At 35.5% G+C, this 11,522-nt stretch overlaps 1 protein-coding gene across 3 annotated transcripts; it reads right to left on the bottom strand.

Moving 5' to 3' along the window:
• LOC18601519 (structural maintenance of chromosomes protein 4) lies at positions 1-9,641 on the bottom strand. Of its 3 annotated transcripts, XM_018120354.1 has the most exons (29): positions 9,413-9,641; positions 8,705-8,794; positions 8,454-8,555; positions 8,040-8,216; positions 7,824-7,954; positions 7,460-7,538; positions 7,215-7,372; positions 7,068-7,143; positions 6,747-6,875; positions 6,535-6,679; positions 6,216-6,346; positions 5,458-5,610; positions 5,156-5,345; positions 4,615-4,748; positions 4,035-4,193; positions 3,454-3,762; positions 3,195-3,371; positions 2,879-2,962; positions 2,583-2,792; positions 2,394-2,483; positions 2,194-2,315; positions 1,968-2,123; positions 1,771-1,878; positions 1,600-1,660; positions 1,102-1,236; positions 893-980; positions 686-758; positions 460-585; positions 1-240 (listed from the first exon to the last, which is right to left on the bottom strand). In XM_018120354.1, the coding sequence occupies exons 1-28, from the start codon at positions 9,560-9,562 to the stop codon at positions 465-467; spliced, it is 3,738 nt and encodes a 1,245-aa protein (XP_017975843.1). In that variant the 5' UTR covers positions 9,563-9,641; the 3' UTR covers positions 1-240; positions 460-464. The 3 variants fall into 3 exon arrangements, with proteins under 3 accessions (XP_017975843.1, XP_017975842.1, XP_017975844.1); XM_018120353.1 differs by having other exon boundaries at positions 5-585; XM_018120355.1 differs by lacking the exon at positions 2,879-2,962 and having other exon boundaries at positions 5-585.

Below are 11,522 nucleotides of genomic sequence, written 5' to 3'. Positions count from 1 at the left end.
TAGCTGCAGAATTGTAGTATCATTAGGCAAATGGCAAACAAAATCGCCGCCCCCCCGTCTGACTGATGTTTAAGTTTACAGTTTATACTAAAGTAAAAGAGGGTTAGGAATTAAATGTGATTTGTTGCATAACATTGATTTGCATTTGCCGCTCTCTCCTTTTGGGATAACATTCAACATTAAGCAAATCTGCCAAAATTTGATCTCCACGTATTCATCTTTATAAGCGATTCGTTACTCCTGCACCCACTCACAAAACATATCAGCTAGGACCAGAACAAGAGGCAGGGGCAGGGGGGGAAACATAAGGATATCAATTTACAGTAGAACCTACACAAAGATGTTCATATGTTCATATATATATATATATATAAAAGGGTAAATATAAATAGTTTCATGGTTACTATGAATCAGAATGATTGTGGCAGGGAACCAAACTTGGACCGGGTGAACCTATACATGAATTATGCAGCTTTCTCGCACACCACAAAACTGCCTGGGTTGATAGTAATGCTCTTTGTACAATTATCAGTTTTGTAGATCCCAACAAGTCGATCAGCCAACTCAAACATGTTGTTCCTCAGGCTGCACTTGGTACAACACATGTAGAGTCAATGACAGAGTACACATCAAATGGAGTAAGACTGGATAATAATGGCAAAACAACTCTAGGAAAGAAACATGCCTTATTATTATAAACTGTGCATCCTTTGTCCGATCCTTGACATAATGTCCCACGATAGAAACATTCTTGAAGTCTGGAACGCCATAAAAAAAAAAAAACAAATAAATCACATAACTTGGGAGTCTGAAATGAAAGCACCTAGAAATACTTTAAAGGAACCTCAGAAAAGAAAAAAGGAAAAAAAGCTCATGGTCTGGTAAAATGTACCTAGAGCTGCATCAATTTCATCCATTACATAAAGTGGAGTCGGCTTGTAATGATGAAGAGCAAAAACGAGAGCTAACGAGCTGAGAGTCTGAAAAGCAGTTGTGAGAGAAATGTTAGACAACCTAAATATTTGTAAAGTAATGGGGTCAAAAGGATCATTGGCATGCATTTTAGCATTCATATATGGGCAGTCAACATGCAGACGCAACCTTTTCACCACCCGATAAGTTCGCAATATTCTTCCAGCTCTTCTTGGGTGGTCTAACACTGAAAACAACACCTTCAGAGAAAGGATCCAAGGAGTCCACCAATTCAAGTTCTGCATCTCCTCCAAGTGTGATCATCTGTTCGGCTCAGTCAGTAAGCTACAACTGTTACTTTATGAAAGCAGATAACACAAGAGAGGGGGGAGTAATCTGACACTAGCAAAAATAGAAAGCAGGGAGAAATTAAAGATAACCTGAGTACTTGCAAATTAATGAGGTTACTCCCAAGTCCCTTAGAGAAAAACCAAAAAACTGAATTCCAAAATAAAAAACCACCATTTAAGGACAACCAGAAACATAGAAAGAACAATCTTGCTTTTGGCCCCTCACTCTACCACCCCCCACCCTGGCCACCCCCAACAGAAAATAGTACTAATAAACAATGAAAGAAGGGCCTTATTTTAGCCAAATAACAGTTTAATGTATGGTGTCAAGACAAACCTGATACATTTCCTTTAACTTCAAAGATATTGCATTGAATCCTGCCATGAACTCATCCAACCTAAACATTACAATTGTAACAGATTCAGTTGAGTGAGATTTGACAAACTTCTGATGAAAGATAACTTTTAAGTTACAACAGGGAAAAATAACATGAGAGGGTATTTGTGCCTTTTCTTTCTCCATTCATCATACTGCTTCTTTATATCATCGCGCTGTTGGGTAACTGTGTTAAGATCCTCAACTCGCTCATTGTACAGTGAAACTTTTCTTCGATATCTATAACATCAAGTACTTTAGTGAACAGTCATAGAACAAAATAAATCACACTTTGGAAACATTAATATTGACAACAGAAAAATTCATACTCTGAGATTGAATCAAGATTTGGATTCATCTCTTTCAGCTGTGCTTCCAGCAATGCCACCATTTCAAGGGCCCTTTTCAGGTCGCAAGCCTCAGTTAGAGTCTCATCAGCCAAGGTCGCTTGAAGCTTTTCAGTGTCTACTAGATCTTTCTGTATCCTGCAACCAACAAGATACAATGTCATTTACCACCAAAAGCAACCAGTTTTCAAGCCACAAAGAGACATACTGTTCCATATGCTTTTGTAGAGCAATTTCCAAGTCATCAAGCCTTTTCTTATAACCATTCCCCTTAATTTCTAACTCCTTATACATCTTTTTCATTTCTTGGAATTTGAACTCAGCATCCACCTGTGTAATCACCAAGTTGATGCAGTTAAATCAACAAGCAAAAAACCAAGAAAAAAAAAGCTTTAAGTTGCATAATACCTCTGATGCACGCAACTCATCAACCATTTTTTTCTCTTTTTCATACTCCAATTTTGATTTATCAAGCACTTCTCCATGTTCATCAATTAACTATTAAAAGGAGAAAAAGTCAGGCATTTGTACAAGGTCACTGTGGTTTTCATCTTTACCATAAAGTATCAGAGTGGGTAGGGGAAGAAACTGAAAAACCTTCTGCATCTTCTTATAATTCTCTTGAACCATAAATGCCTTCTGCTCTATTTCTTTAAACATGCCACGCAACTTTTCCTTCCCCTCAATGATTCGTTCTTTCTCCTTCTTCGACTCTTCAATCCCCTTTGTCAACTTCTTCACCATTTTCTCACCTGTCTCTATTTGAACCTTGTGACGGTTGATCTCTGTGCTATTCTTGTCAATATCCTAACAAAATGAACAGCATAAATTACTAGTTTACCACGGATACCCCACAATAGGAATTTGTAAATTCCATGTCATGCAGAACTTACAGACTGTATCTTTTCAACCTTAGACTTCTGTGTTTTCAACTTTTCACCCCCAGCATTTTCTATCTTATTCTGCAGATCTAAAGCCTAAAAATAGAGGAAAATGTTAAGCAAATTAATATGGCATCACTAGATGGAGCACTTTACGTCCTAAATTCTGTAAGTATTACAATATATAGAAAACAATCCAGTGGAGAGATGATAGATCAAAACGAAAACCACAAATGAGGGGCACAAATGATTGGACTTTTGCACATGACCATCCAAATTTACTTGAAAGTTTCTAATTACAAAGAAATTTGCCAATTTTCATACCCACCTGCTCCTTCAGCTGTTTAGACCCTTTAATGAGTCTATCAATCTCTTTTTCTTCTGCAGAAATAGTCTCCTTAAGCTGCTCCAGCCTATGAACTTCATCCTGCTTTGGTCGTGAGGCAGCCTCCAGGGAATCAAGTTGCTTTTCAAGATATTTATATTCCGAATTCAAACTGTCAATCTGTTTTTGAGGGAGAGAAATATTGCATGAAACTCTGATTAACAAATCATTTAAGCTTTGGAAAATTGATAACTAAGCATACCTCTTTTTGATTTTTAGCTATTTCCATCTCCAACTGCACAACTATCTTTTCTGAGGCTTGGTAGCGCCTGACTGCATCAGCAATTCTTTGCCGGATGCTATTTAATGATTCAACCAAAGTAGCAAGCTCCTTCTCGGCATTAATAACAGCTTCTCTAGACACGCTAGCCGCTCGAATAGATGTCCCCATCTTACCGCCACGTGGCTTGCTTCCCCCACCACTCATGGTACCAGATTTTTCAAAAAGAGCACCATCAAGTGTTACCACACGTCGAAATTCTTTGTTCCCACCATATGCAATACGTGTTGCCTGAATTGGAGAGGTAATGCAACTCAGTTTCAAATCATGTTGAAATTAGATTTGACAGAAATAGTATGTCATGTTTCCTTGTTAACTTCAACCACATCACAAGGATCACACTTTCCTATGAATACTCATGTCTGCCACCATTACCTAAAACCTCATATATCTCTCTAAACTATCATGTCTAAGTTCTGAAATTCCTTCCAGATATTACAATGGAACACATGCAAATAAATTACTGCACCATTCCACTTAATTATGGTGAAACAAATACCTACCTGATCAAGATCCTTTGCTACAATTGTGTTTCCAAGAGCAGCAAAGAAGGCAAGTTTCAGTCTTTCATCCTGAACTTTAATCAAGTCATAGAGACGTGGAATTCCCTCAGGGGTTCTTACTTTCTCCTTTGATTTATGTAAAAGATCAACCTGTTTCTCCTGCATGAGTCAAGAAAAATGAAGTCATGATAAATTTTAAGGGCCAACAACCTAAACTTGACAATACCAACCTAAAGATCAACACCACATTATGACAACTGCCCAGCTTTTAAACACTATATATGAAATGGAAGATCAAAACTTTTTATAGCACGGAGTTGGTAAATTTCCATCCAATGCATCCCACCACACGTATGTAAGTTTTACTTTCCAATTTTCATACAGAAGCAATTACAGCCAGTATGTTTAACTAGCCTATATAAGCTACAAGATGACAAAAATTTAGCCTGCATTAAGATTTATAAGAACAGTATCAGCAACCTCTAATTCAGAAAGCTCTGTTGACTCAGGTAGGAAAACATTAAGTAAATGTTATCAGAATACAAGGTTTACTGGACTTTCACTGATGCACAGCTCATACCAGAATCATGAATGTTGCAACACCAAGTTGCTCCCTCCGGAGCAGTTCAACACATGCTTGTGCTGCAGCAGTGGTTTCCACCACAATATAATCAAGTCCCGGACAAGCAGTTGAGATGGCAACATCATATTTTGCTGCAGGGTAACAAAAATGTAAATACCATGGAATAACTTCATTGTAAATATCACAGGATAATAGAAGATAATGATAGATTATATTAATATATTAAACATCAAAGCATGCAACTAATTGACTTGAAAAGGAAGGTCTGCAACCCAAAATTTTGTTTAAATTCTGTCAATTCAATTAAAAAATATGGAAGGAGGAGAAAAAGGAAGGAAAGAATAGAGGTAGGGAAATTGAAAGACAAAAGGAAGAGAACCAAAGAATACTACATAACACACATACAGAAATTCTAAATTCACATAAAGCAATAAAGAGTTTCAGCATACAGCAGTTATACTCCTTGAATCTTGAAAGATGGGAAGAGCTAATAAGAGAAAATATTGTGACCAGAAGGTCCAGAATACAGAAAACTCACCATCAATAGCACCCAAATCACCCATTCTACCATATATTCCCTCAATTTGATTGGATTCTTTAGCCTGCAAAATTGCTTTTAAAACAGATCCCTGGCTCTTCTCAGAATCCAGCACCGACTTTAGTTCTGCAACCTTCTCTCTTGCAGCTTGTTCAAGAGGAATCAATGCTTCTTGTTCTTTGATGCATTCCTGCAACACCATAGGTTCTTCTCAATACATTCCATGATGGAAAAAAAAGTTGAAATAGAAAATTAGTTTAAAAAAAGCCCTAAGATCAATTAATCATCATGGTATTACGAACCTGTTCCAGTTTACGTGCTTCCAATGCTTCAAGCTTGTTCTTTTCCAGATTACTTCGCTTACCCTCAATGGCTGCCGTTATTGCTTCAGTTTTCCCCAATATGTTCTCCATCTCCTTTTGAGCATCCTCAAAAGCTGTATGAGCAGCTTCATGCTGAAAGAGTCAACTCTCAAATTAAGGCAACTATTGGAAAGATTATTATGCAATTTCATTCCTAGGCCATTCATGGACAAGCAAGGTCTCTATAATTATCTACTGTGGTTGACATCTGCATCTTTGCAACAAATAAAATCAAACTGCAGGCTTTAGTAATTTTGGGGTAGTATCAAAGAAAATTTTAAATAAAAAATTGTCATGATGGCTGCTTAGAAATATTCATTATACTTCTACTGGTAATGGAGTAGCTATAATTCAAGCTTACTCTAATATCATTATATACTAGAAATGAATAAGCGAGCGAAGTAAGCCAACTTAACTGGCTACTTTTTATTTCAAGTGATGCATGTCTGGACACATTGATAAAACCTTTAACAATACAGCTGCTTAATGATGCACGCTTATTAAAACTGATTTTTATGGAGTAAAACAGTTTCATGGTATAAAAGTACACTAAACATGACTTCTGTTCCAAACTTATTGAGAGAAAAGAGAAAGAAAAATTAACACTATCACTTATAATTGAGGGGAGAAAGATAAGGTAGAAGCTGTCATAACGTTGTCAAGCTCATCAACAATTGAATAGAAATATATAGCCACACCTTTTGAGTTAGAAGCTTGCTTTCAGTGTAAGCAACTTCAAGTTTTCCCTTATGCACAATCAGCTCTTTTTCCCAAGGTTCTAATTCAGCACGAACCTTTGAAAGCTCAGAGCGATATCTCTCAGTTTCAACTGCTCATCAAGCAATCAAAAACAACAGTTAATGAGGCTACATATGACCATGAAACTATAAGAACACAGCTAAAGCCTGACTTCTGATTCAATAAAATTGCTTCAAAGATAAGAACGCAGAATGTTAACTTTATTAACACAGCTAAATAAAAATTTCTAAGTAATTAGAATCCAAGGAGCTCATATACCTTTAGAATTCTCTTTCATTTCTTCCAGGACTTTCTCCTCATCCAGCAAAAGCTTTTGAAGCTTTGGAATGTTCTCCTCAAGTTTTGGGATTAGATTTGTTGAGTTCTCACACTCCTTTGTCATGTCCTCAATTTTTAATGAATCCTGGAATGTGAGACAAAGTGATATATGTGCACAAGCTTAATTTAAGTAAATCAGGTCTCTCAAATACCTTTTCAAGTTTATCCTCAAGTTTCTTCAGCTTCTGTTTCATATGCTTCAGATCTTCCCGGTATTTAACATCCTGCCTTTCAAACTCCTTAAAGTCTTCCTTACAGGTTCTCAAATCATTATCAAGTTCCTAATTATTTACAACAGAAACTATTCAGCTCATTATTTCAATAAGCCCAAGACAGAGTAATCATCACATAGACTGCCTAACCCCTTCGTACACAAAATCACCATCCAATAAGCAAGAACCTCTAATATCCATCAAGTTAAAATATTTCCATAAGCATATCTCTTTGAAGCACAACACCAATCAAATACAAACCTCTTTTCTTCTCAGGTGAGTGTTGTGCGCAGACTCGAGCTCCTTCAACCTCTTGTTGCTTTCCCGAATCCCTTCCCTGGAACAGGACAACACAACGTTAAATCTTAATTATGTGTTTAAGTATAGACAATGAATATCTTGACCAACCTTTTATTCTTCAAATTTTCTTCTAAGTCAGATAAATTTTCTTGTAGTTCAACCATTTTCAAGTTGGTATCTTCAAAAGCCAGTTTTGCAGCTTTCTCTTGCCATTTCAAGAGAGAAAGCTCTTTCAGCATGTATGCTTCTGCCTCATTCTTAACATCCTATTGCACAGAAAATGCAACAGATTAAATACACATTTTAGAGATGACATCATCCTAAAACAGGGGAAAATAGCACCATAAACAAACCTCCAAGCTATCTCTTTCTTTCTCCGCCAATTTAACCATTTGCACAACACCTGATCGTTTTTCATTGAGAGTTTCTAGCCTAGCAGCAACAACAGAAAACAACATCAAATGGGGTTAGACATGACTATTCTAGAACACAGTAGGCTGCTAATATTACATTCATTATGGTGGAGCGTCTTGATAGCTCACAAGTATAAGATGATCAAACGTCGGGTTAAAAGGTCTGAAATACTAGTGCAAAAAACAGCAGGCATGTTGCAATAATAATTTCCTCATCCATACAGTTTCCAAGTTCAAATGGAATTGGATGGAGACAATAAGAAGGAAGATAACTCTCACTAAAGTTTGCTGGAAAAATACTCACTCCTTAGATGATTCATCAATCTTTTCAACATATTTGTTAGTTCCTATTATGTCCTCAAGATATTCAAGGAAACCTTCATCATGAGGCCCTTGTGCTTTTGGTTTCATCAGCGAAATTTGCTCAACTTCACCCTGATAAGGACCAGTACAAAAAATGAAAACAAGCAGAAAAAGAACTTGAAATTCCAAATACAAGCTCCTTGTGGCTACTTCAAACCTGAAGAATAAGAAATCGATTGTTGTCAAGATCAACTCCTTTTCCTTTCAATTTCTTTGTAACCTCAGTAAAGTTACTAGCACGGTTATTAATGTAATATTTGGAGGAGTTATCCCGAAATGCAACCCGGGAAATAACAAAATCACTTCCTGGAACAGCTTCATATGTCCCATCATCCTGCATTCAATAGATAATCAGCTCACAAGCATCAGCGCCTCAAAATTTTTTAAAGCTCCATTCTGTTATTGAGACATAACAGTGACATTCAATTAGTTAAAACTCATTCATTTTGTTATTAAAGAGCAGAGATATTAATAAGCAGCATACAGCTTCTCAAAACCTTTGTATCTGTTCAGTCAGCTAGGTTAAAAACCTATAACAAAAATCAAGAGAATCCAGATGCAAAACACTGACCAAATCAATAATTTCCTGAAAATGAACAGAAACACCAGCACTTTCAAGATTCTGATGATTTGTGGAATTGTGAATAAGCTCTGAAACTTTATTAAGCCGCATCTGCACAATTAGATCAGCAAAATCATTGCATGAAGGAATACAGACAAAAGAAAATCCTCAAATTGTAATGAGTATGATATTAAAAGTACCATCGTAACTACATAAGATCAAATTAGAAAATACAATAGTAAAATTGTGTTAAACATTACCTGCTTTGCTCTCTTCCCAAATACAAAGAGCATGGCATCTATCACATTGCTCTTACCACTTCCATTTGGTCCGACCACCGCAGAAAAACTCTAAATTTCATCAAAATAAAAATAAATAAATAAAAACTTTAAAATTTCAGTGAGAGATATTTTAATTTCCTAAAAATGAAAAACAAAATAATTCAGAACACTTAATTTCCCGCCTATATCAAATCTAACGCGTGCAATTATCATATAAAATTTTCATTTTCTTTCTCATTTTCCATTATTTCTCGGCAAGCAAGCAGCTCTTAAACTATTAACAAAAAATAATGAAAAGCTTTTTAACTTTCTACATTTATTATAAAAAAATTATAATTTATGTTAAATTTGTAAAATTATCATATCAATCTGCAATTTTTCCTTCCCAATTTCCATTACTTTCTCGGTAACCAAACAGAAACACTTAAAAAAATTAAAAAAAAAAGAAAAGAAACTAATTCAAGTTAAATTCGTGCAATTTGACATTTTCCTTTTCAATTCTCCATTTTCTTGGAAACCAAATCGAAACAATGAACTAAGAATAGAAAAAGCTAAGTCAAGTTAAATTCGTGCAATTGTCACATCAATTTTGCAATTTTCCTTCTTTATTTCCAACACTTTCTCGAGAACCAAACAGAAACTATGAAATTAATAATAGAAATTAAAAAGAAAAGGAAAAAACCCAACCTTGTGAAAAGGACCGACGCGCTGTTCACCGGCGTAAGACTTGAAGTTCCTCATCACCATCTCGTTAATGACCAACCTCGGGCCTCGAGATCCCCCGCGGGCCTGGTCGGGCTCTCGAGTCTCGTGCTCATCCGACGATTTTATTCCCATCTGAAATGAATGGCTGCTGAGTCAACTGGATGTATTTGACTCGGTCCGAATCCAAAGTCTGGGGAGAGAATTTGAGGAAATAAAAGGAAGGGAAGAAGAAATGGTTTAAAATAATTTTGTGAAATTTTACGGGGATGTTTTGGCGGGAATTTGAAATGAAAATTGGAAATGGGCCTCAGTTTGGGCAATTAATGGGCTGCAAATTTGGAAACATTAAAGGCGTTTCTTTTTTTATGTTTTTCTTTCTCATACTTAAGTTGGGGGAAGAAAACAACTGACCGTGTTAATTATGTTTAGCCTTTAATTAAATATTTAATACCATAAGATCGACTGAGGGGAATACTTTTGTTCAGTCTTGTCTACGGGTCTAAAATAAAAAGATTTGTGCATTTCCAAATTGTCATCTGAATAAGCAATTTTAACCCATTTTATTAAGATTGAGCAACTCAATTGACTTGGTTTAGAAAAAATTGAAATCTCTTAAAAAATAACTAAATCGATCAAATTACGCAATAATAACTGAATAAATCAAAACCAATTAATATTCAATCGGTTCTACCAATTTGATCAGGTTTCTTTTTTTTTTTTTTACAACAATTGAACACATGTTGCCACACCATTGAATGGTTTTTGCAAAAACTTGATTCCAATATTAAAAAGAAACAAACTCTTGTTCGCAACTATATAATGTAAAGTAGACAAGATAGAAAGACAAATAAGAAGAAAGTCACTATGCTAGGACTGCGAGGACAAAGAATCCTCAACTTCTTATATAATCATCACCTTTTTGTCCAAACCTTATAACTGTATATTATAGTTATTTTCACCTGATTAAGTTAGCAGTGCTGTTGAGTTTGCTTGGTGTATCGATTGATGTAGTTCTCTCAATTTTAATATGTTATCTAAACTTGGTTATATGAACTCACCAGCCTTCCTTTCAACCTTGTAAGTATCACTTTGAACTACATTGAAGGTTCTGGATATGATATCTGTGGAAAAACAACACAATTAGAAAGAACAAGAGCAAACAATTGAAAGAAAATTTGTTAAATTATTATATACTCTTTTTATTTAGGTCAAGAATTATTTCTTCACTTTTATTTATATATATACTTTACTATTTATGGAAAGTTTTGTGTAAGGGAACTCTCCAATAGTAAGAAACTACAAATGCAATATGTTAAGAAGCAACACTAATCAAATTTTTCTGAATAGTTGAAAAAAAAAATGAGAAAGAGTAGAAAGGTATTTTGCAAGAAGGCATGGAGGAGCAACAGAGGCCATAGGTCATAGTCAGCAAGGGTTTCAGGGCATTAGGTATCGTGGGCAATCTGAGTTGGCACGTTGGAGGAGATATCTATACATAGTTTAGCTGAGAATCTAGTAATGTCATGGGTTAGTATCAAATCAGTGTTTAATCAGTTTGGTGCTGTGGTTGATGTATTCGTTCCAAAATCCATTAGAAGGAAAAGTAGGTTATTTGCTTCTGTGTGTTATAGGTTAGCTAAGGAGCAGCAAGCAACAATTTTGCATGGTGATGGGATGATTATTTTTGGCCGACGTATTACTGTGAAGAAGGCATTGGAAAAGGGATAGCTTACACGTGATCCACCTCAAGGTCGAATGCAAGATAATTTTCCTTACCATGCCACGAACTCTCATTTTAGTGATGTTGATCAATGTATTTACGAGTTCTTAAGCACCAACAATCCATGGAAGAGTACATTGTACAATTTCTCTCAAAATGAGGGCCTTAGCTTCACTTTGATTGACTTTCACTTATATTTTCTCATGTATGGCATACATTTTCTACTTGTATTCATAGTTATATTTCCTTTTATGCTTTTTAATGCTTTACTTTTTCTTGAACTCTTGCATGTAATGCTTGATTATGCTACAATTTTCTCTATAATATATTTCACATAATCTTCTTGTTTATTTGCTCTTTAGTGCCTTATTA

The sequence above is a fragment of the Theobroma cacao genome, chromosome 4 (genome assembly GCF_000208745.1).
Source record: "Theobroma cacao cultivar B97-61/B2 chromosome 4, Criollo_cocoa_genome_V2, whole genome shotgun sequence".
NCBI lineage: Eukaryota > Viridiplantae > Streptophyta > Magnoliopsida > Malvales > Malvaceae > Theobroma > Theobroma cacao.
This window is presented reverse-complemented; position numbering and strand designations above follow the sequence as displayed.